At 39.2% G+C, this 24,186-nt stretch overlaps 1 protein-coding gene across 1 annotated transcript in view; it reads right to left on the reverse strand.

Moving 5' to 3' along the window:
- Positions 1-5,680: 5,680 nt before the first annotated feature.
- MIPEP (mitochondrial intermediate peptidase) overlaps positions 5,681-24,186 on the reverse strand; it is a 70,272-nt gene continuing 51,766 nt past the window's right edge. The window contains exons 17-19 of the mRNA XM_061992778.1: positions 15,551-15,672; positions 14,676-14,749; positions 5,681-5,929 (exon numbers count right to left, since the gene is read on the reverse strand). Coding sequence (XP_061848762.1) covers positions 5,835-5,929; positions 14,676-14,749; positions 15,551-15,672 — 291 coding nt within the window. The 3' untranslated portion in view covers positions 5,681-5,834. The remainder of the gene's footprint in view (positions 5,930-14,675; positions 14,750-15,550; positions 15,673-24,186) is intronic.

Raw genomic sequence — 24,186 nt, forward strand, 5'->3', positions numbered from 1 at the left:
TGTAGTGTATGGCGAGCTGCAGTCCCGTGGTGTACAACCCCAAGACACTCATCCATCCCAACTTGCCCTGGCTTCGCAATGCTGTGCCTGCTCAGTGGGTCACGTTCAGGGCACTCCCCAAGGCCCCTCTTTCCCAATGCCCATCACTTGCATCACGGGGAAGGCGGCTGCGAAATGCTGTGCAGGCACGTGACACACTTCCTGCTTGTAGGGGCACACCGCAGCGGCAGCTCCAGGAAGCACCAGAGGAACGTACCGTGCTGCCGTTCTGACACGATCACAAGCATCAAGTTGGAGTCAAAGCCCCAATCACCCCTCATTAATTCCTACCCCTTTGGGTCGTGCCTCACTGCAGCTGTAAGTGCAGAGGAAGAAGGAGGGCATTTGGAGGTTTCTAAGGAGTAAAGTGAGGGGCCTGTAAGGAGTTGGAGGGGACCACTGTCAAAAGCCATTTCATAAAACCCAAGATGTCCTGAAGATTAACTAAAAGTACCTTATACAGCTGTTTTAATATTGTACTCTATGATACTGTCATTAATGCATAATAACAGTCCTATATGACAGGCAGTAAAAGCAAACGATTGTGGCATCTGATGACTGAAAAACAGTAATGTAAAAACAGAGTAAGTTTGGTGCTTTTAGGCGTTCTGAATCTATACCAGGATTCCTGACACTTCTGGCCATTCATGCTCTCTCTATAGTTACTGGGGCAACAAAAGGCATGTGCAAGAGCTGGTTCATCCCATTTGGAAGGCACCCGTTTCTTGTCATCAGGCGTGAAGGCAGGCAGAACTCTGGCAAGCTTTAGCCATCTGCAAGTTGCCTGAGAGTCTACAGGCTCAGAGGCAACTGCTTGGCAAGAGCCATACTGCTCCTTTTCCTCTGTGTTTTTAAATCTGCACACCAGCAGAGCACAGGCAGTCATCCTGTCAGATCTTTATCAGCACTTTGCTTCTGGTTTAAGCATTTTGTCTTGACCAGATTTTTGGGCTCCTTCCTGCACACCACCAGCCGCAACGACTTCCTACCGCCGCACAGCTCCGGCGGAGGAGCCATCTGTTCCAGAGCAGCCGCAGCAGGCTTGGGAGGTAAACAAATCTCGGCCTGGGGAAGATCAGAAGGGCCGACAGGCAGTCCTGCTGGTGCTGATTTATACTGCCTTATCTTTTATCTCCTTTTCTCTCCTCCCCTGAGCATGCTGGCTGTTCTCCCACGGTTCTTCTCCCAGGGAAATCCCTGTGCTTGCCTTCTGCAGCCGTGCATTTTCTGTTCTTGAGTTCTTTAAGTCTTCTGACTTTAATGTAATACTCCCTTTTTTGGTGTACTGCAAACCTGCCAGGGTAAAGCACTCGCTTGAACTTGTTCCCAACAGCATGTAAACAAATCTCTGGCTCTTGGAACAGAAATCTCCAGTACTTTGCCCAGAAGCAATCGGAAATAGCAGATGCCCAGTGCCTCCCACTTCAGAGCAAGCAGACGAGGTGCTCTGGCTCACACCACCTGTCCAGCTCTCCACTTGTGCACACCTCACCCACCATGAAATAAGTCATCATCAGGACAGTGGCCCACAAGCATGGACTTGCTGCCCTTGTGACAAAACCTCCTTCCAAAGACACTCTTCTCATTCACAGTTTGTGAGACCAGAACAGATGTCTGTCTCCTAACATAACTAAAGCTTCAGGGCTTCTCTCAGTTCATCTGAACTAGGGCATATTTTTGAGATGCTAGCCCAGCTTGGATGCACATTTCTAGTGCTGATCAGCCAACTCCAGCACCATCCTTCACATGTGTTCAGTGGTCAGTTGTCCCCACTGTCAAAAAAGACAAAATTCAGGGGCAGATTTCAGCTTTCAAATTTCAGCTCTTGTTAGACACTTGTTTTCAGACCAGTGTTCAACCTTTCAAACTTCTGCTTCTGTATCACAACCATTTTAATCCTCTGACAGACCGAATCTTTTCTGAGCCATCAATATTGCTGTTACAACTTCATCTTAGTATCACCTATGATACTGAGCTCCATTACTTTGATATATATGAATTTTTAACTTTTGCACACTTTTAAGTCTGATCCACTGAAAAAACCCTGCTATTTAACATCTGTAGAAAGGAAAGTATTTTATCAACATACGATACAAATTCTTCCATTTGGTTTTCCACTGAAGACAAAGCAGAAGTCTTTTTGAACACCTCTGCCTTTTCTGTTACTGACAGTGCTGTAGTTTCCATTTCAGGCTTATTGCTTTGGAAAGAAAGCCCTCCTTTACTCTCCATCAGTTTTTAACTGAGAGGTCATTTTGCTTCTGCAGCAACCTTTTTTCATGCCTAGTTTCTAATCTACATTCAATTCTCCCTTGCCCTATTTCCTTTCTCTTCCCTGCCTTCTTCACTTAACTGCTGCCCTCTCCTCCTGGTATCTTTGTTGGTAAGGCATTTAGAGAACTCCATGCAGCAGCAGCTGCATTTATGTTGCCAAAAAGCAATTACTAAGCCGTATTTCAGTCTATCTTAAGCGAATCAGAAAAATAATCATACATCAAACACGGAAAAAAAAAAGCAGAGCAGACATTTTAGGCTGTCAAACGTAATCCACGTGTGTTTTTCTGATGTCTCTTAATTATGTGTTATTTCAGGATTGCATAAGGGTATAATTCCTTCTGAATATGTTCACTACTTATTTTCTATAGTAGCTAAAATGCAAAACATCGTATGATTTCAGATTAAAAGCACGATGCTGAGTTACAGTATTATAAAACCAACTTTTGGATAGCTGGTTCAGCAGCCCCAGTGGGAAAGCACGGAATGCTGGAAAAGGATGACAGTGGTTTTTTACATTTACAAAGAATTACACTGCTGGTCACAAGAGAGGTCTCGTATTACTGAAAGTAGACGGATTTGCTGGAAAACAGAAGTCTCTCAAAAAGAAAAAAGAAGAAAGGGAGGAAAAAGCATCAGACATTTGAACAGCTGGAAGCATTTTTAGAAACTACCAAAAACCAGAAAAACACCCCTTTAGAATAATATTGCCCTTTCTGTAGTAAGCATTGTAGTGGTGATAAAACACGTTCTCAAGAGGCTTAATCACATCTACTGTTCAGCCCTCAAAGGTTACTTCATAAAACAAAAATCAGTGGATTCAACAGAGTTTCTTCCCAAAAACCCTGAAGCTGTTGCTCTGACTTTGATTTCTTTTTCTACCATATGGCCCAAGAGCTACGAATGTGTGACAGTAAGCAACAGTCCACTGTGCTCTGGCAAAGGACAAGATTTTCTTCCTTTGTCTACATCTGATTTCAGTGTTAGGAAGATGTTCCCTGCATCTAAAAACTCTGCTAAAAACTTGAAAAGATTGTTGTCCACAGAAGGATCAAATGGGACAGTGGATTAAGGAAGTCCTACAGCTGTGGGTGCAACACTGTGTGACTACTACATACATTTTGATAAAGTATCTACACTCTAGAAGCAACATCATTTAAATTTCTTTCAAGTTAAAATCTAGAGGCAATCTCTTAATGTTAAATGCTCTGCTTATTCTGCCAATTATGACGCTTTATTTTCTTTACCATAGTGCTCCCAGGGTGTGTCAGCACTAGGACTTCCTTTTGCCAAGTTCTTTTTGTCACAAGAAATCTTTCAACATGTGCCAATAAACATTATTGGCAGTTTGCTCCAGTACAGAAACCAGGCAACGAGCAACACAAGACTCCCTTAGCAACATCCTTCAATTCCCTTTAAAACATACTTCCATTTAAGTACTCTATGAGGAGGAGCTACTGTATCCTTCAAGAGAACTTCTCATCTTCATGATGGGTATTTACTCAGACCTAAAGTGACTCTTTTTTTATGGGTTCTGTGGTGGCTTTTTAATCTTGCAGCAAAATAGCCACCGAGTTTGTCAAGTGAAACCACTCATTTTTTCTTCGTGGGACCACCTGCAGGTACAGAAGGCAGCCAGTCAGACCTACAACACAGAAGCCTTGTTGTGGTACGTGCCTGAAAATACAGCTGCTACTGTTCAATCAGAACGTTTCATATCTAAAAACGTCTAACAGGTATTACTGTATTAATACAAGACCAAATCCCACCATGCAAAACCAAAGTGAAAAAATAGGGCAAAATATCAGAAACCTGATAGCACAAATACTGCTAAAAACCAGGGGCCAGTCATCCAATCAGCTCTAACTCTTTTTTCTTAATAGGCACCCAAATACCATTTCACAACTCCAAGAGAAAAAGAAAACCCCACTGATGGCCTTCCCTTTGTTCATCACCCACTGTGTAATGTGCAACCTTAAACCTCTCCAGCTCATTCGGGAAAAACGTTGTTTGAATGATTTTGTCTCACCTCAAACTTGCCCTCCTATACTTCAAACAGTTCCCCAACACTCATCCAATCACCATTAAAAGGAAACTCCATGTGAACAAACATTCAGTGACCACATTCAGGCCGGACCTATGCAGCACAGTTGCCAACACATTTCCATAGTAATTGTTCTCTGTGATGGAATCACCAAAATGCCTACAAATCCATACACACCAAATCATGATATAGTTCATCCAGCAAAACCCTGAAAGTAATGTGGGCAAAACTAAACCACCACTACTCAACAAAACAAACACACCCAGACAATGGGATATATGGACCCAGTCAAGGGGAGAATATTCCTCAGAAAACAACTCTTAACCTCTGAACACTGAAGGTCAGTGGAAGAGCTGCAAAAGATAAGCCTAGGAACTAAAATTCTCACTCTGTTGGATATTAAAAAAACCTATTAATTGAATTGCAAGGCCAGTTTCATGGCACCTTGCAAATTCCATTCCTCCAACTGGTCTAAACCTGAAGGTGACCCGTTCAGTGACATTCTATAACGAAAGACTATTTGTACTTACACACATGGCCACACATACACCCACTGGGTCATCACAGCTACAAAAGCATGGCTACCTTCCACGTTATCCTCCACTACGAAACACTGGCACAGGCTGCCCAGGGAGGGTGTGGAGTCTCCTTCTCTGGAGGTTTTTAAAAGCCACCTGGACACGTTCCTGTTTGATCTGATCGAGGTGGTCCTGCTTTCACAGGCAGGTTGAACTAGGTGGTCTCTAAAGGTCCCTCCCAAGCCCTACCATTCTATGATTCTGTGATGTGTGGGGTAGCTATTTTTGTCTCTCCCTTTGTCTCTCTTTTTGATGTTGCAAGATACCTGCTTCCTCCACACCCTAACATTTTCCATCACATACCTGTATGAATAAAGCTTTTCTTTTCCCGTCTTTTTGTCCCCCATCTCTCATACAGCTCCTTGCTTTTCATTTCATCTTCCTTTCCAATTTCCCCTCCCTGCTGCAAACCAAGTTTTCTTTTCCCCAATGCAGAACTCATGTAAGGAATAGGGTTAAACACATTTAAAAAAATATCCACGATTCTGCAAGAAAGACCCATGCAAACAGTTCTGGGTTGTGACACTCAAGAGGTATGTTCTAATACTGGATTCAGAGTGTGTTCCAAAAGACCACTCAAACCACTCCACTCACCCTGAAGATGAGCTCAATTCCTAATTTAATCACCTGTTCCAACAAGGTCATATTTTCTAACAGTAGATCGTGGAGGATTTGTTCTCTCAAATTCCATACTCAAGCTTCTGTGCAATGGAAAGCCATCACCTTCACAAATGAAACCAGGCAGTCCAATTAAACTGTTTATTACTGTTCCACCAACATGAATGTTCAAACTTTTAAAACTGTTCACCAAGAGGCACAAGCAGTCATAGCAATATTTTATTGACAATTATGAAGACATATGCAGTCTTCCATAAAAGAACTCAGCCCGTCGAACACTTTCATGAGTCTGTGATAAACGTTTCAAAGTCTTGGTCTAAGTCTGAAACGAGGGCATCCACAAAGTCTTCAACTGAAGGTGTTTTCTGAAGCATTCCTACAAAACCAAGGCAATAGACTGTTAGCAAGTACATTTGTGACCTTGAAAGCTCTGTCAATAACAATGCTTATTGCTAACAGTCACTGTCACAATACAACAGGAACAGGCTACCATTGTTTGTTTGTTAAGAAATAAATGCAATTATAGTGTACAGGGATTATTTAATTTCTTTAAGCCATCTGTTACACGTTATCACAGAACTGACACGTTTCAAGATCGTTAACTGATTGTATCATTCCAGTCTTGCTTAAGCAGGGAATTATATCAATTTTAAAGCAATGTAACCACAGACTCAGTCATTTCCAAATGACTGGAATAAGTCGGTGATTGAGCAGGTATCTAAATCTGTATCTGCTGAGTCTTGGGTCTGACAGAGACAGAAAAAACAATGTATTTTCTCAAAGTGTTACACAGCGTAAGATCATTTAATTTAGCACTCAAGGTACAAACACCTCCAAAACTTTTCGCAAGGTATGAAACATATCCAAACAAAAGCAGTTTCAGTGCACATTTTCAGCTTCACTGCAGTTCTAGTTTGGCTTTCTTACAGTACCATGAATTACCTTTTATTAAGAATATTAACTACTGCATCTGTTAGCTGTAGCATATGGTTACAGAATGACAGACAGGGAAATTAGAATAACGAAGAATCATGCCTAAGAATTCTGTCAGGTAATTCTATAAACAGAGCAGCTAAAAATCTCACATCTTCCTCCCCAGAACCCCAGTTTTTAGAAAGCATGAGAATATACTCTGTAAATTATTTTCAGGTGTTTCTTTGTACTTAACATTACATTAATATTGGTCTTTTCACTGTTATTAACATTTTCAAGATTATACATGGAAATTTATGGTATTACTTGTACCAAAAAAAAACCCAGTACAGCTGCCAAATAATGTAAAATTTAATCTTTGCACTTCTTTGAAGTGATCTGTTCCTACTGACAACTGCCAATGTAAATATAACCTCGTTCTACCCTTTCTGATCAGTCTACCTACTGAACATAATTTTCTATTCTTTCACATCCTCAATAATATTTGTTTTCAGTGGAAATTATCATTGCATGCTTCTAAAAGACCAGAATCTTTTGCTATAGCACAATGATTCAAAACCCACCACGAAACAGACCAGCTCCAAGTAAATTTGTGTGAGGAACCAGAAAGAATTTTCCTGCTAAGACTCCACAGAATCCCATTTCAGTCTGATTTAAACACATGCTGCAAGTGTCAACATGAACTGCCATGACCCAGTAGATTAATACTGAAAACTAACAAGCAAAACAAATCTCACCCTATATATAGGTGGACTGAAATGCTGTTAAATGAAGTTTGCATCAAGCTCTTTTCAAAATGAAAGAGGACTGAATTAATACTTCCAAATACTTGGTAAACTTGATACCTACCCCAACAACATTAGTAAAATTACTCTTGAATTACTTCTAGTTCACAATGAAAAATGGCTTGCTATATGCTGGGCTGAGAAACAGACGTGTCCAGATACCAGCTACTAATCTAACCTCCCCAGAGAGTCACAGCCTCTTGCAGACTCCCTCTCTCAGGTTTCTGAGTGGGCTGGCTGGGGGACATGCATATTTGCTCCCTAACAGCCTTGGAAAAGTTCCAGTTTAAACTCATGTTATTTTCCTGCACTTTTCTCAGAAGTGGAGAGAAAGCCTTAAGAAGGTGACATGGATGGCAGCCCACTGGAACACGAACTGTCCCACACCAACTACTGGAGCTTCACCTTAAACTCAGCTGCAGCAGCCCAGTCCCAACAAGGCAATTCATTTTGCCTTTTTTTTTGCTTCATTTTGTCTCAGACATTTACATTTGAACTAACTGGCTCTATTTCCAGAGCAGCAGAAACACCTTCATGCCTGCCACTCATCTGACTGTTTTCAGAGTTCTACTTTACAATGAATGAGAGGAGTTGTGCCTATGAAGAACCCACTTTTCCTTGTATCCCAGAAAGGCAACCTTGGATAACTAGCTTAGGTATAAAAAAATCTCAAGTTGGTAAAATTACTCCATCCGTCCTTCCTTCCTTCCAATTTTTAAGATGTGACTCTATGAGAGAACCATTTTTCTATAGGAAATATGCCTTTTTTGTATCAGATCTCAATAGGGAGGGATGACTGCAATGCTGCTAAGACAGTAAATAAAGGTCATAACAGACACAACCATTACTCCCCAAGACCCAAAACACAGCCCTCCTTTTCCAATACTGACTTGGCCAGCCCAGGTGATGTTTGGCCAATTCTTTTGACACACTAAAATTTATTCAGTTGTGGACAATTCTTACAACTATGATTATCAATACCTTGCTAAAGAAGGAAATATAACAGTAGAAGAGGGAAGAGAGTAATGCTGGGGTCATCTGCAATTAAATTTCATTTCCCTCTTACATAAAAAAAGGCAAATTATAACAAAATCATTGAACCCTGGATATTACAAAGTGAATATAAGAAACATAATTAGCTACAGTACACTTGGATGTGCAGCTGAAATACACTCATACCAAATCTCACTCAAAACTTGTTACAAATTGCATTCATCTAGACTCCACATGGTTTGTTTTAGAATTCAAAACTGTTCTGGTAATAGTGATGTCAAATGATCTCCTAGTCAGTAGTTCCAACTTTTGATAGTAGAAACAGTTTGCAGATTTCTTGCATTAGTGGTCTACTGCACTGCCAACATCAAAAGCAACCACTAGCACAATTTTCTTTTGCAAGGGAAGGATAAAGAGTAACTGAGGTCATTGCTGAAGAACTCCTAATGTAGTAAAATGAACATGGCCTTATGAAATAAGTAACTACAGATTTTAGAGTAGACAACTCCAAAAGAAACAGACACTGATGGTATTTCCGTGTTTTAATCTCTTCCTCTACACAGATGCGTTAAGAATGGTCATGTTTTCCTTTAAACTCCATTAAAACATATCAAAGCAAGATCAGCTTTGATATATTCTAAGTACTCAGCAATTCAGTGTAAATGATTTAGTAAGATGTCCACAAGGTCTGATGGCTGCAGTTTTAAAACCTAGGAGTGGATTTTATGCGTTCAGCCCAACTCCTGTTTCAGCTCAGTCTCTCCCAAGCCTAAGGCAACTGCATAGCTTATCTTCACTGCTTTGAAGTTGCCTTTCACATTACAGCACTGCGGTTAACCACACCCTTTTGAGAGATGGTTAGCTATAACCTACAATCACTGACAACTGGGAGAAGAATAAAGCCTGTGGCAAAATTTGGCCTCTGTCCCTTTGGAACACTAATTATTTTGGGTCTGTGTAGTTTGAGCTAACGCATGTTGCCATCCACATCACCTTTTAGGATTTATGCATATTTCTTATACTTTCAAAGAGACACACAATCGTTACCTGAAGATTTTTACAGCCTCTTCAAATAATAACTATTTCCTGATGTATAATTTGAGGCACGGGAAAAACAAAGTTTCCAACTGCACTGGAGCAAATGCATGTTTGTTTACACAGTGGGTTGGTTTGATTGCCATGGATGCACACGGCCGAGCATGGCTGACTGCTGCATCATGCAGCATTAACAAGCCAAGAACACAGCGTTTTGTATGAGGACTTCTGCAGAGATCCAAAGGGCAACGTGACTGCATTAAAATTGCAGAAGTGCACTCCAGGATATGTTCCATGCTCTCAGTTCCCAGATGATCCAGGCCAGTACTTTTCACACGGCAATTCACTTTCAGCCTATGCACCTGGGTTTCTTTCCAGTCTGGGAGCGCCAAGGGAGAGAGGGAGGGATGGTGCACACCTGAATCTTGTTCAGACCTGCAACCAGCACACAACTGGACCTGGAAGGGACACCTGGGTTACACACCTTTAAAGGAATCTGAAATCCCTAACGCCATGTAGTCCTGGGAAGGAATGGGACTGCAAGAGCCAAAATTAATAAAGTTCTTCTCAAACTGCATTTCCTTTCTATGTAGAGGAGGGGGGGGAAAAAAAGCAAAAATAAAAAGCCTTCTGGAAAAAGCACTATTCACTCAATTTTAACTGCTCTTGTTATCCATATTTGTGACTGTTTCTGCATTTTGCAGGCTATCCAAGGGTTAAGATAAAAGGGGTCACTTCAGAAAATGTTAAAAAAAAGGTTTCATAGAGCCTTTTTGTTGTTTGGGTTTTTAAATGGAAACAAATGCCAAGAGAATCAAATCCCAACAACAGAAAAAAAGTATATTGTGTTTTCTAATTAAAGACTAGTCCAAACAGGATTCTTGTCAGTAACTCTCTACTGGATGGCAGGTCATATCCTTTATCTTTCCTAATCAGTACATCTAGAGAATCATGTGGGAGAAAGATGAAAAGCTAGGGCCATATCCAGATACAAAAGAAAGACAATAGATAGCTTCTGAGAAGAAAATCATAACAAAGAAACTGTACAAATGAAACTTGTGCAGTTATCTGTTATCAGACAGCCAAAGAACATGGCTAACTTCAGAATGAGATACGGAAGCACTTCAAGGGTGAGGCTACATATGAGCATCCAATAGACTTGTACAAGCACATTTCTTCGTATAAAAGAAAAATATGCTTGAAATAACAGTTTATGGAACTTAAGGTTTTTGAAATGTGGTACTAGTGAGCACAGAATTTGGACAGTTTCCCTGAAGAAGAAAAAAATCCTTAGGCTTTTAAGTTTTGTGGAATCTGTCTTTAATCGGGAATCTCTGGTCATCTGCTGTGGGAGCGCAGTTTTGCAACTGCTGAAAACTAAGAAAAGATGGAAATCAAGTACCCTGAACAGTCGCAATGAAAAGGAAAAATTGCAGCAAAAGGACTAAGAAGCTGACTGAACAAATTGAACAAATTAAAGAACAAGTAACTGATCTTACTTTTCTTCTTTAAATCTCAATGTTTGTAATAAATACAGAACAATTAAGTGTAAACTTGTAATAAGCTTTTTCGTCATGTATGTTCTGGGATTTAACCTCAAGTAATCCCAAACAAGCAACCAAATTATTAAATTGTCAAAAGACCTGAGTCACCTCAATTTCACTTTATGAGGAGTCATTCCAGCATGCTTCCTTGAGTTTTGCACTGTCAACAAATGAACATCACAATACGCACAGGCAAGGTTCTGGTGATGAATTCTGGTTATTTTTATGATCTTGATTAATTTTTTACAATTTCTGTTTCAATTAATACTAAAGAAATACAGAGTATAAAAGTGAAATTGAGAATACAAAAGGAGCCAGGGAGACAATCTGAGGCAAAGAAGATGTATCCTTGATGAAACAGGCCAAATCAGGGAATACTTCAGCAAACTGGACATCCATAAGCCCACAGATCCTGATGGCTTGCATCCATGACTACTGAGAGAGCTGGCAAGATAGTATTGGAAGGCAACTCTCAGTAATCTTTGATACCAGTAATGGCCACTGCAAGAGGCGGAAAAAAAAATCATGTGTTGTCTTTTTTTTAAAGCAGCATCACTCCTATCTTCAACAAGGGTAAGAAAGATAATGATGGGAACTACAGGCTGGTCGGCCTAACTTCCATCCCTAGGAAGGTGGTAGAGCAGCTAATCCTGGAAACCATTACAAGGCTGATAAACAACAAAAAATCATCAGGAATAGTCACCATGGATTCACTAAGGGTAAGTCATGTTTAACCAACTTGATAATCTTATATGACAAAACAAGTGGCCTGGTGGACAAGGAGAGGGCCATGGATGTTGTCTACCTGGACATCAGCAAGGTTCTTAACAGTCGTCCACAAGATCCTCACAGAGCAGCTGCTTGAGAGCAGCTCTGCAGAAAGACCTAGGAGCCCTGGTTGATAATAAGCTAAATATGAGCCAGCAATGTGCCTTCATGGCCAAGAAGGCCAATGGCAGCCTGGGATGCATCAAGAAGAGTGTGGCCAGCAGGTCGAGGGAGGTTCTCTTCCCCCTCTACTCTGCCCTGGTGAGGCCTTATCTGGAGTACTGTGTCCAGTTCTGGGCTCCTCAGCTCAACAGGGACAGAGAACTTCTGGAAAGAGTCCAGTGCAGGGCTACCAAAATGATCAGGGGACTGGAGCATCTTCCTTATGAGGAAAGGCTGTAGGAACTGGGGCTGTTTAGTCTAGAGAAGAGGAGACTGCAGAGGGCTCTCATTAATATTTACAAGTATATAAGTGATGGATGTCAGGAGGCTGGGACATCTCTTTTTTCTGTTGGATCCAGTGACAGGACAAGGGGTAATGGGATGAAGCTGGAACACAAAAATTTCCATTTAAACATAAGAAAAAGCTATTTTACCATTGAGGTGAGGCAGCCCTGGCACAGGCTGGACAAGGAGGGTGTGGAGTCTCCTTCTCTGAAGGTTTTCAAAACCCACATGGATACATTCCTGTGAAAACTGATCTAGGTGAACCTGCTTCTGCAGGGAGGTTGGACTATATGATCTCTAAAGGTCCCTTCCAACTCCTACCATTCTGTCATTCTGTGATATACAGGTTGGATGATCAGACAATAAAGTAGATTAAAAACTGACTGAATAGCTGGGCCCAATAGGTGTTGATCAGTGACACAAAATCTAGTTGGAGGCCAAGTAAGTAGCAGTGTACCTCAGCAGTCAAACACTGGGTCCAGTCCTGTTTATCATCTTAATTAATGATCTGGATGATGGGGTAGAGTTCAACAAAGAGAAGCAGAAAGTTGTGTACCTGAGGAGGAACAACTCCAGGACACCAGTGTATTCCAGCCAGAAAGAAAGCATCTTGGACAAAAAAGACCTGGGGGTCCTGGTGGATATGCAGTTGAACATGAGCCAGAAATGGGCCCTTGCGACAAAGAAAGTGAATGGTACCCTGAGCTGCGTTAGGCAAAGCATTGCCAGTAAGCTGAGAGAGGAAAGGATCCTTCCCCTCTGCTCGGCACTGGTGAGGCCACATCTGCAGTGCTGGGCCCCCCCCCTGCACAAGTGACATGGGCATACTGGAGAGAATTCAACAAAGGCCCACTAAGATGATGGACTGAAGCATCTTTTCCATCAGAAAGGGCTGAGGGAGATGGAAGTGCTTAGCCTGGAGAAGAAAAGGCTCATGAGGGCTCTTATTAATGCCTGGAAGGAGGATGCAAAGAGGATGAAGCCAGCTCTTGTCAGTGGTGCCCAGTGACAGGACCAGAGGCAATGGGCACTAGTTGAAATACATGAGGTTTCCTCTGAATATCCAGAAATATTTTTCCCCTGTGATGGTGACTGAGCATTGGCACAGTTTGCCCAGAGAGGCTGTGCAGGCTCCCTCCTTGGAGATATTTAAAAGCCACCTGGACATGGCCCTGGGCACCCAGCTCTAGGTGGCCTTGCTTGAGGAGAGGTATTGGATGAGAGGTCCCTTCCAATCTCGATCATTCTGTGACTCTGTAATTCTGTGAAAATGTCTTTAAAAACTTGTGCCATTATTTGTAAATCATAGTCTGTGCTCCCATCATGAGGATCACCCATGCAAGTTTTATCCAAAATAACTGATTCTTACACTCAATCCCAAACTGATTGTACCATGTTCTACTGTGTTCTTTCACATGCAAGGGGAAAAGCCAGTTGTACTTCCATAGATTTTATCCAAGTCCATCCACAGATTAATTTTAGAAACTTGATTCAAATTATATTTGACTCAGAAGAGTAAAGAAAGGCAAAGTTGCACTCATGCTGAGTGAAAACTAATCATGTTGATCAGAAATACAGAGACTAATCCAGAGAACATACAGTTGCTTAACACATGATGAGCCTAATGAGGGAAGAGGTTATAGCCTCAAATATAAATAGACGGGTCAAAGAACTGAAATGTTCTAGTTACGAAATGGCATCAATCTCACGGTGAAATACAGAAATATTACCAGGCCTTCTTTATCTGTATAAAAAAAAAAACGCCACAACTTCCAGTCTACTAAACTGAGGTGAACAGAGGCCAATGAATTGATATTAATCTTTAAGAATTTCAGAACAAATTGAAAGATGCCCCATTAGATGAAGTTGTTATACTTAACAAATGCTCATATCAGGAACAGGGACACTGATGTAAACATGTTCAGTTTGAATACTGCAACATTACAGAGAAAAGTCTTTATCCTGACCTCACTGGTAGAGTTGAGATAAATCCAGTCATTTCTCAAACTTGTTTCATTCTCTTGACTTTTTTTTTCTTATTGTATATATAGTACTTCTGCTATCACTGTGAATTATTTTTAAAAGTTATTTTCCAGACTTGAAGGGCAAATAGGCTACTGACAGGAATAATGAACTATGCTCATTAGAGTCTTCAGAATTCCATTTAATGAGCATGTACACTCAAAGTATTGATCCAATGAAAGCTATGTTGATGATGCTAAAATGACAAGGCCAAAACAGGTTCAAATTCTCATATACTAAATAACCAGATCTAGTATGGAAAAGTTATTCACTTTTTTGTATGCAAAAAAGATGTCATCTATCCTCCTTCAAGTCTGTGATACTTTTATGTTGAATACTTTAGACAGACTTACAATACAACTCCTTCCAAAACTTCTCCCCAGCTACCTGTGTGTGCTTACTGTGTATCACAAGGGGTTCTACTGACCATGATACAGATTTGATGACCAGTCCACTAAATAAATGAACAACTTTCTTTTATAAATCCAATAAAAATCAGAATCATAATTAAACTAAAAAGACCAAATTGGGAAATGAAGTTAAATGATTTCTTCCTTCAGCAAGGGAATAGAAAAAGAGTTTTCATTTTTTCTACCTTGAACCATAAGTATGGGCTCTTTTCCGCCGCCGTGTGCCAGCATCTCTCTCCGATAACGCTCACCCATTGCCCTGGAGAAACACAGATGTTAGAGCCATCTGCAAACACAACCTGTTCAGCTTTCAGTCACGTTTGCTTCTAGGACCTCTACAGAACTCATAGACAGAGATCAAATGGCGTTTTCCACCCTGAAACAATGACCATCTTGATTCCATGTGGAATCCTCATGTTCAAATTACATTTAAAATTACACTGTGGGTAATTGAACTAGACAAAGGTTATACTTATGAATATATAACTATACTTATGAATATATGTTGGTGTTTGTAGAAGTTAATTTGTGGACAATATTTCACCTTCATTGCTTCAAGAGCAAAAGCTGCTCAGTTGCAATGTTATTCACCTAAGGTAAAAGAACACTTAAAATTTGCGAGCTCACAATTTACTTTCTCATTTCACAAAGCAAAATGAGTAGGATAGCCATACTTAGCTTTGAAGTTGGTGGCATAAAGCTTGTTTAATACTCACAGTTGCTTTGATTTCGATAGAAAATTGTAAGTAATTAGGCATCTATGAAAAGCAAGCTCTCTAATTACATCTAAATATGGATTTCAGTGCCTCCCAACTAGCACACCTGTATTTTAAAGCATCAACACAGGTATTTTTTTTTTGCACCAATGAACATGTCCCAAAGTACACTTTATACCTGCGGTTATTTTCTGTATTGTGATGCTCTCTTAAAATCAAGAAAAAGGCTAAAAACTGTCATAAAAAAAAAAAATCCACCAAACTATGTGGCCCCATTTATTTCACATTTGCCAGAAGAAAGTAGCATGACACTTCATTCTATTCAATATTTTCTGTGTTTTTACCTATCAAACGGGTTCTGAGCAAAACACTGTTTCCACACCATGGAGGCAACAGCCCTAGACATGAGGTAGGAGTAATATTTGGCACCGTAACCCACAAGATGACTGAATCGCAGCTGCCAGGCCTGAAAGGAGAAAACAAACAAAAAAACAGAAGTCATCTTCTAAATCCTTTAAATCGTTAGACATTTTTGAAGTATGATGGAAGAAATCTGATACTATTAATGACAAACACAAAAAAGAAAAGAAAAAAAAAAAAAGAGAAAGGAGAGAGGGGAGAGAAAAGATCCTAAACACCAGAAATCCCAGAATGAATGCATCCTTTATTATAGAAGCATTTTTCAACCTAAATACTATACATCAAATATACTGATCATAACAATTGAAACTGTAGATAAATATAGTCAGAAGGAGAGAAAACGAAGCAGTTACAAAATGTATTCACATTGATAATAGCTGTGTTGTTCTACAGATCTTGAAAGAAAACCACAATTACCTTATTACAAGTCACACCATTTCCACATGGGCAAGTACAGCATCATATGTGAAGAAGTTCACTTTATAAACTTCTGCCACAAACAAAACAATAATAGTGGCTTGCATTTAATTGTATTAAAACACAGATTCTCGTATGCCCAAAACCTGAGAGGTGAACACATTACATTCACATGCAATGCCATTGTTCACACATTTCATAGAACCATAGAATGGTAGGGGTTGGAAGGGACCTTTAGAGATCATCTAGTCCAACCCCTCTGCTCAAGCAGGTTCACCTAGATCAGGTCGCATATGAACATGTCCAGGCGGGTCTTGAAGACCTCCAAGGAAGGAGACTCCACAACCCCTCTGGGCAGCCTGTGCCAGGGCTCCCTCACCTGAACAGTGAAATAGTTTTTTCTTACATTTAAGTGGAACTTTTTGTGTTCCAGCTTCATTTCATTACCCCTTGTCCTATTGCTAGCTACTACAAAAAAAAGGGATGTCCCAACCTCCTGATACCCATCAATTAGATATTTGTAAATGTTAATAAGATCCCCCCTCAGTCTCCTCCAGATTAAACAGCCCCAGTTCCTGCAGCCTTTTCTTGTGTGAAAGATGTTCCAGTCCCCTGATCATCTTGGTGGCCCTGCTCTGGACTCTCTCCAGCACTTCCTTGTCCCTCTTGAGCTGAGGAGTCCAGAACTGGACACAGTGTGCGTATTTCTAAATGAATAGATAGAGCAGATGATGACTCATTCCAGTCATGGGGGAGTCCTTTTTTGGTGCTGTGTGGTGTTGACTGTTTACTTACATTTTCTTAGCTATCAGAAGTATCAGCCTTACTTTCACTGAAATACTTATTTTTCATTTGCCTGACTGTAACAGAGTAATTTAAATTATGAGAGACCTCTGAAGGTCATGACGATTTCATCACCTCTGTAGTGCAATGTGGAAAGTCAAGCAGGTCCAAGCTGAAAAGACATTGTTTCCAAACAGATTCGGAAGACAGATTAATGCATAGATGAAGGAATGAGAAACTTATTCTGAATCTTTGGCTCTCTGAGGAAACCAGAGAGGACACAAGTCCCATTATCTTATTTGTCCTCCTCTCCAAAGTCAAAACTCTTAACATTCTCATGACACAACTTTGGCAAGATTTTTTGTAGGTACTACAGAAAACAAACTTTTAAAGAGGAACTAAAATATAAACAATAAAGTAAAAAACCAGGTGTTTTAAATTGAAATCCATGGGCTGTCAGATGTTTATTCTTATCCTAGAGTCAGTGACTGAAATTCTGAAGCAATCGAATGGAAAAGGAGCATTAGAAATGTTCCAGAACTGTTTCTCTTTGACTGTGATTCTTTATCATACCGTAAGTAACAATCTCCTGATTTTTTACAGTTGAAATATGCTATGTTTCTCTATTCAAGAAAGTGTTGATTGTCATCTTGTTCTCCATTAGCCAAATCAAAGATGTACGTGTAGGTCAAAAAGATGACCAAAAAAAAAAAGTGTTTGGCTTTTCATAGGTCTTTTTACCTTAAAAAAAGTAGCAAAGAGTAGCATATAATCTAGATCATTACGATGAGAAAATAAAGCTCTTGACTCTTTTCTGAGCAACATCTACAAATAAAGTTCTCAAAGTTAGCTGTAATTCAGCCATTCAAAAGCTACTTATAACAACAAGATCTCCACCCTAAGACAGGTGTCCAAAACATGGGATTTACCACGGGTGAGAAATCTAGCCTCCACGAGTAGCCTAGACAACTAGTTTAAAGTACAAGTAGTAAAGTTAGAGGAGACAAAAAAAGTGTCTCCAGTCTTTAATTTCTCTGCAGGTCTCAATGCATGATGTAAATTCTAAAGAATTATTAGGGTTTTTTTCTTTTCTTTAAAGTAGACACCAACTGTACTGTATCCCATTGTAATCCAAAAATGTAAAAAACATTCTGTTTCCTCTGAAAAGTATTATGGTTACTCTGTTTATACTTTGTAACTACATCTTTTTTAACTAGTCCCTTAATTATAACCATAATCACTAAACTAAAAGCACATTTTGAAACAGGCGCAGAGAGCCTACATTTTTAGAAGACTGAGCAGGAAATCACATCAGTTTTTATTGTACTTTATAGTAAGTTTGGAAACGTAGGATTAAAAGTTTCAACTTGAAAGTACAACTCTCTCGAGACCATGGAAAGTTCTACTGATTAATTGGTCTCACACACTGAGAAATTGAAATAATTTCCAAGTAGATCTTTTCAGTGAAAAATCCAAGTTGCTTTTTTTGCTATAAACAAAAATAATTTCTATGTCCTTGACACAGGGAAGAATTTTTCCACCTCTCTCACCAGAAAGGAATTACTCTAATGCATCGTATAAACTGTAACTAGGACAGTGTGTCTTCCTGCACAGCTCAATTACATTGTCCACAACAAATGCTCTTGCATTTAATGGTCTGCACTTTCAAGATGGTCAACTACTTCATTCATCAGATTTATTGAAACTCTATCACAAGCAAGCAAGGAGAAAATCTTCTCAGCAACCTGTCCAAGACCAAAAGCTCCTTTCAGAGACTGCACCTATAACAGGCCTCAGTACTCTCTGTTCAAATGTAAGATATATTGTTTGTTCTCATCTCTGCTAATGTACTTAAGAAACTTCACTTTGCTTCCTTTTAAAGAAAGACACTTCTTGTTTCTCTCCCTGCATTTTGCTCTCAAATATGGTGACATTGAGAAATCAAAGATTAATTGGCAACAGGATAGTATCCAAAAAAGGAGACTAAACCAGAGGACATGTTAGGTTCGAGATTGAAGACAGATAAGATGCAGATGACTCTCTTTTTTCATTGACATATGTAAATCACGTACTTTTATCTAGCTATACAAGATGACGACCATCCTCAAAGGCACACTGCAACTAAGATTGTTTTCATATTGCAAACAGCAGTCGATAGCTGCTTACATGTAGAACTATGGCACTCTCCTTATTAAATGTAATATTTTTGGTAAGCAGCTAGAAAGTTAATGAAGACTCTGAGTAATCACCTACTTCAAAAAGTTCCATGAATCCATTCCAGGAGTTTATAAAACAGTGCATTTTACAGCATAGCCCATGGCTTATGGTAATATGCCATCCACACGTCGTGTTCATGCCTGCTTTTTATCCAGCACAAGAGACAGAAATAAAGGCGTGTGACTGATCTCCTGCAGTTATTAAAAGGGCTTTTCTTCCACCAACATTATCAATCTTCTTTTACAACCATGTCAGAAATCTTTCCAAAATGCCATGTGGAATGGCTTTCCATCTCATCACATAACAAACAGAAACACCTCACTGATACCTGTGTATTCTTACACCCCGTCAGCAATTTTTTTGAAAGTCCTCGTGGGATACATTCTTAGGGTAAGATTCAGTTCATTTTACTTTAGCTACCTTAAATCAAGAGTCTTGCCCAAACTAGCCACATAGGTTTCCTTTGTAGTCAAGAGAACGGAAGTATTTATCATGTTATCTTTGGAGAGAACAAGATTACTGCTCTACGAGAAACCTGAATAATTCACAACAACTTCTACTTTCTATTTAAAAGTCATCTCATTCATTTTTACAATATGGTCGAATCAGTTCAACTTCACTGTTTTGAAGACTACATAAACTAATTTAGGATTCAATTATTTGAATTCTAAATTTAGAATTGTTAACATTATCACAAAAATAATCTGATATAAGAATTTAGATGCGATTCAAGAGACAAAACTAAAAGAAAAAAAAACTACAGATAGCTTAAATAGATATTAACCTGTCTTTTAATTGCGTGTGTGGAATCACTGTTCCATGGACCTCCACTATTTACATAGAATCAAGATTACAAAATCCTACTACGTCTTTTGGAAAGAAAAAACAAAACAAAACAACCCTACAGAAACTTTTGATTAGTGCTTGGCTTGGACTTTTCAAAACGCTCTTCCAACAGTTTCTGCTGTGACTTCAGTTACTTCAAAGCATATTATAAGTCCATTTTGCTTTGCATCTTAAGACAAAAAACCACAAGTGAGAACCTGAAAAGATCCAACACTAAATTAGGAAAAGCATTTTCGTCATTTAAGGCCCCTAATTACAAAATGTGTGCTACAGTAATTACATCAATGAGCAAGTTGTTGAATAGTTTCCACAAGGAACAATATTTGATGGAGATGATATTTGCTGCCCTCCCCCTTCTTAATTAAATTCTTGTTCTGGCAGGAAACCAAATAGAGGAGCAGCCATCTTATCTCCTTCAGAGACTACTGAGTGAAGAACCCCCAGGTTTGGCACTAACTTGATATTATTGCTCCTAATGCTCTTGAATTTAGCTATCAGCACAGGTGGAAAACTCCTGAGAGTCATGACGAGGCTCGAGGGTCTGGTAACTTGGTAGCCAGAAGTGAATTACAATTAGAATGAGATCAGTACAGGCTCTTTCTCTCTGCTGAGGCCAAGGTTTACCAGGGCTAGTGGAAATCCAGGACAACACTGCTTTGGCATACAAACAAGCACACTCAAAGTTCGCACAGGCAATACTTTCTTGGCACAGTGTCAGCCACTCATACAGCAGGAGCTGGAGGTGGCACAAAATGAGCTACAGTTTACAGGTCAAGAACTGTGAAGCCACTTTTCAGCACAGAATAACAGTGATTTTATTGCAGAGTACAGACCAGAGGCCTGCTCCACATTCAGTTTAGCAAGTTGCCCCTTCTGATGTACTTGTTGCACAAGCATCATTTTAAAATATCAAAGGATAAAAAGTGCTTTTAGTAAAAGAAAAAGCTGTACTATCAGATGATCAGGAGATTCAGTCTTACTTTTTTCCTCTGTCTCCACTTTGCATTTTGATGCTTTTCACACCCCTATTCTGTCCCAGATCACTAGTCTCAAAATTCAAGAAAGATACTCGAGAGTCTTCACAACACAGAACTGCAACAACATACAGTAACCGTGTATAGAAAATTTCAGTCTCATTCATTAGAGTGATTCCCAGAATTAGTGTACTGATATACTTGAGTTAAATGCCCTTCTCTGAACCTCTTCTATGCTCCCTTTCCCAAAATAACTGAACCTGCAGTTAGAAAAGCTGAGAAGCTTGAAGTTAAGGCTCCTCTTCTTTTCTTGACCCCACACAGTAATGGGAACAAGCATCCCAGCACTGCTGGCAGCAGCTCAGGCTGTGGCTGCTAGGCTCCAAAGCTCAAGCTCTGCCACTGGATGCGTTTACTTTGGGGAGGTCATATTGTCACATAGCAGAATTTATTCTCCCACTTTTCTGTTTAAACTACCCATTCATTTTATGAAACAAGAGAAGAATTTTCACACACACTTTGCAGCTTAAAGAGTTCACACTTTTGTTCTGAAACAAATCACAGAATTTTATTCCTTATTGTGTTAGTCTGTTCCAAAAGTTCACAGCATGCTTTGAAGACATCCTTAATTGATTGTCACTTGAAGAAACAGTTTAATGAATTTTGGAGTACAGTTTGCAAACTGTTCTACCAGTAGCTACCTCTGGGGAGAAGCTAAAGTACTCAGTGACGGGCAGAAACAACTCTGTCCATAGGTATGCAGCAGCTTGCTCAGTGAACTTACTTTCTGTATTTTTGGCCTGAGCCACTCTAAGTTTTATAGAATTACATCATCATCATTCTGGAGTTTCACAATAATAAAAAAATCCAATAAAGAGCTTTAAAGCCACTTCCTTTGCTGGAGTTTCTAATCTTGTTTAGACTAACAGAAAGCTAATTTCAAGAAACCACATCTTGCGCTGCACCCCCAACTTGCTTAATGTCAATACTCTTTAGTTTTTCAGTGTCGTGCATTTCTGTGTTAGGAGTAGGAGAGTGCACAAAGTAAACCAACCCAGAGACATTGCTGACATTTTTGAAAGTGAGTCAAGCAAGAGATTAAGATTTCAATTTATAACACTTCTTTGTTTTTATTATAAAATCATAAATAAATCTAGCAAGGCAGGGACTGTAAATATTTTTGCAGTTGTTTACACTAGGGAAGAGGAAAGGAATTTAACATGCAATTAACCACTTAAGTGATTCTGGACATGTACCATATGGTCTTTGAATTACTTAAAGAAAAATATTTCATTTTTAAAACTATTAATGCATTTAAGCTGCTTAAAGAAAAAAATCATTTAAGACTATTTACTCATCACTCTCTCCTCCCCATAAAGGGGTGAGGGGAAGGGGGACATAGGAGGTAACAAAGACAACTGACATCAAAAAAGCTGTGTATATGACTTGCATCACTTCACAATGCTTAAAACTTGGATTTAGAGACAGAAGTATAAAAGTTGATTCTGTATCTTGTCCTTTGACCTTATTTGGGCAAGTTGAGAGACAGTGTTACTTATAAACATTACAATTAGTCTTTTAAGTAAAATATAAGAAATATGCAATCAGATAATTTCCAAACAATTCCTTCACATTGTTAACACATACTTCTACACAAATATACATGCAACCTCCCCACATCCCCATTCTATTACCAATTAATAATTACTATTACTACCTAAGCTTCAAAGATCCATAGGCATGAGATATCTAGAATGGGATAATCACGGTTTCCTTCAGGTAAAGACTAAAAAGCCCAAGGTTTTTATTCTGCTTTACCAATTAAACTTGATTTTAAGTACTGACCTTTTAAAACAAACATCATGAATGTTGCTCAAGATAAGCTCTTACCAAAAAAAAGAAGAGAAATATCTTAAGCAATGTTGTTAGTGCAAAATATATCTGCCAGTAAAACTTAATCATGTAGATCATTTGTACCTACACTGGAAGATGAAATAGCTACTGTTTTACAGTAACACTCATTTACTATCTTTTGCCAGAGCTGTTCCAGACAGGGATTTAAGGGATCATGGCTCTAATCCTGAATCTGTCACAAATTGTAGTATGAACTTGGAAGAAACTTTTTCTCCTCTTAGTCTACCACCTCCTGTTAAGCAAGGGTGATAATAGTTCCTCTGTCTTATTCTTTTCTGTTTTGACTACAAGATTTTTCAATAAATTACAATATCCCACTACATTTGAAGAGCATTTCATTTCAGGCCCTTTAGCCTGTGTTTATAGCAATGATAGATTCAGTTATGCTTATCACCATCAAATATAGGTACAGTAATGCAATCCTAGGGGGGAAAAAAAAGTAAATGTAAGCTGTGAGAACAGAATTATACAAAATGAAACAAAGCAATCTGTGTTTATATAAAAAGATATACCTAAAGCACATATGGCTATTCAGAATGTTACCAGGAGATATATGCAACTGCTTCCTGTTCTGTTCCTTAAAATGCTCTACTACATGGCAAATACTACCACTAAAGTATATTTGAGTTTCATGGAGCTAATGCTTGAAAAAGAATTTCCTTAAAAGTGTTTCACATATCAATGACATCTGTAAACACTCTGCTGCTGTAGACAGTTGCCCAATGAATAGTGTCATATTACCACCAGAAAACAAATCTTCACAGTATTTGCTATCAGCATTTTCTTTATCATAAAATGAACTCAACTCCAGATAGAAACCTAAACAAACCCTGAAGGGTGACTTTAAGAGCTTTTGAAAGTCCCAGCATCTACTTGAATATTGACCTCGGCAGGGCACCAATCTTTTGAAATAGCTTTTAGCTATTAATTATTTATAGAACTATCACTTCCCCAGAGTTCACTGTGTACTCCTTTATTAATCTTTTCCTCAGACACAGACTCTTCAACTTGATTTTATAGTATACTTTTGAGAAGGCTCATATGAAAACTAATCCAGGGATTTGCACTTTGTGTAAACACCTTTGGTTTCCAACATGGCAAGGTAAAAAATTGCTTTGAAGGGGTTACACAAACTTCAAGAGGTTGAGTAATGACACATGACTTCATCTCTCTCCAAAAAGCAAAATATGAGCAACATCAGCGCCTCTTCAAGTAACTTAAGAGAAATAAGTGGAAAAGCAACCTTCTGTGAAGGCTCTCTGTCTTTACTAAGAAATTTATGCCTCTGTGATCTACAACAGTGGTTTCTTTAAAACTTCCTATAAGGGAGATGATAGACCTGCTGGGTTTATGATTCTCTTTTCAATAAATGAGTACAAAAACTGACAGGACTTTAAAAGATAATCACA

Source organism: Colius striatus, chromosome 1, assembly GCF_028858725.1.
Source record: "Colius striatus isolate bColStr4 chromosome 1, bColStr4.1.hap1, whole genome shotgun sequence".
NCBI classification, from domain to species: Eukaryota; Metazoa; Chordata; class Aves; order Coliiformes; family Coliidae; genus Colius; species Colius striatus.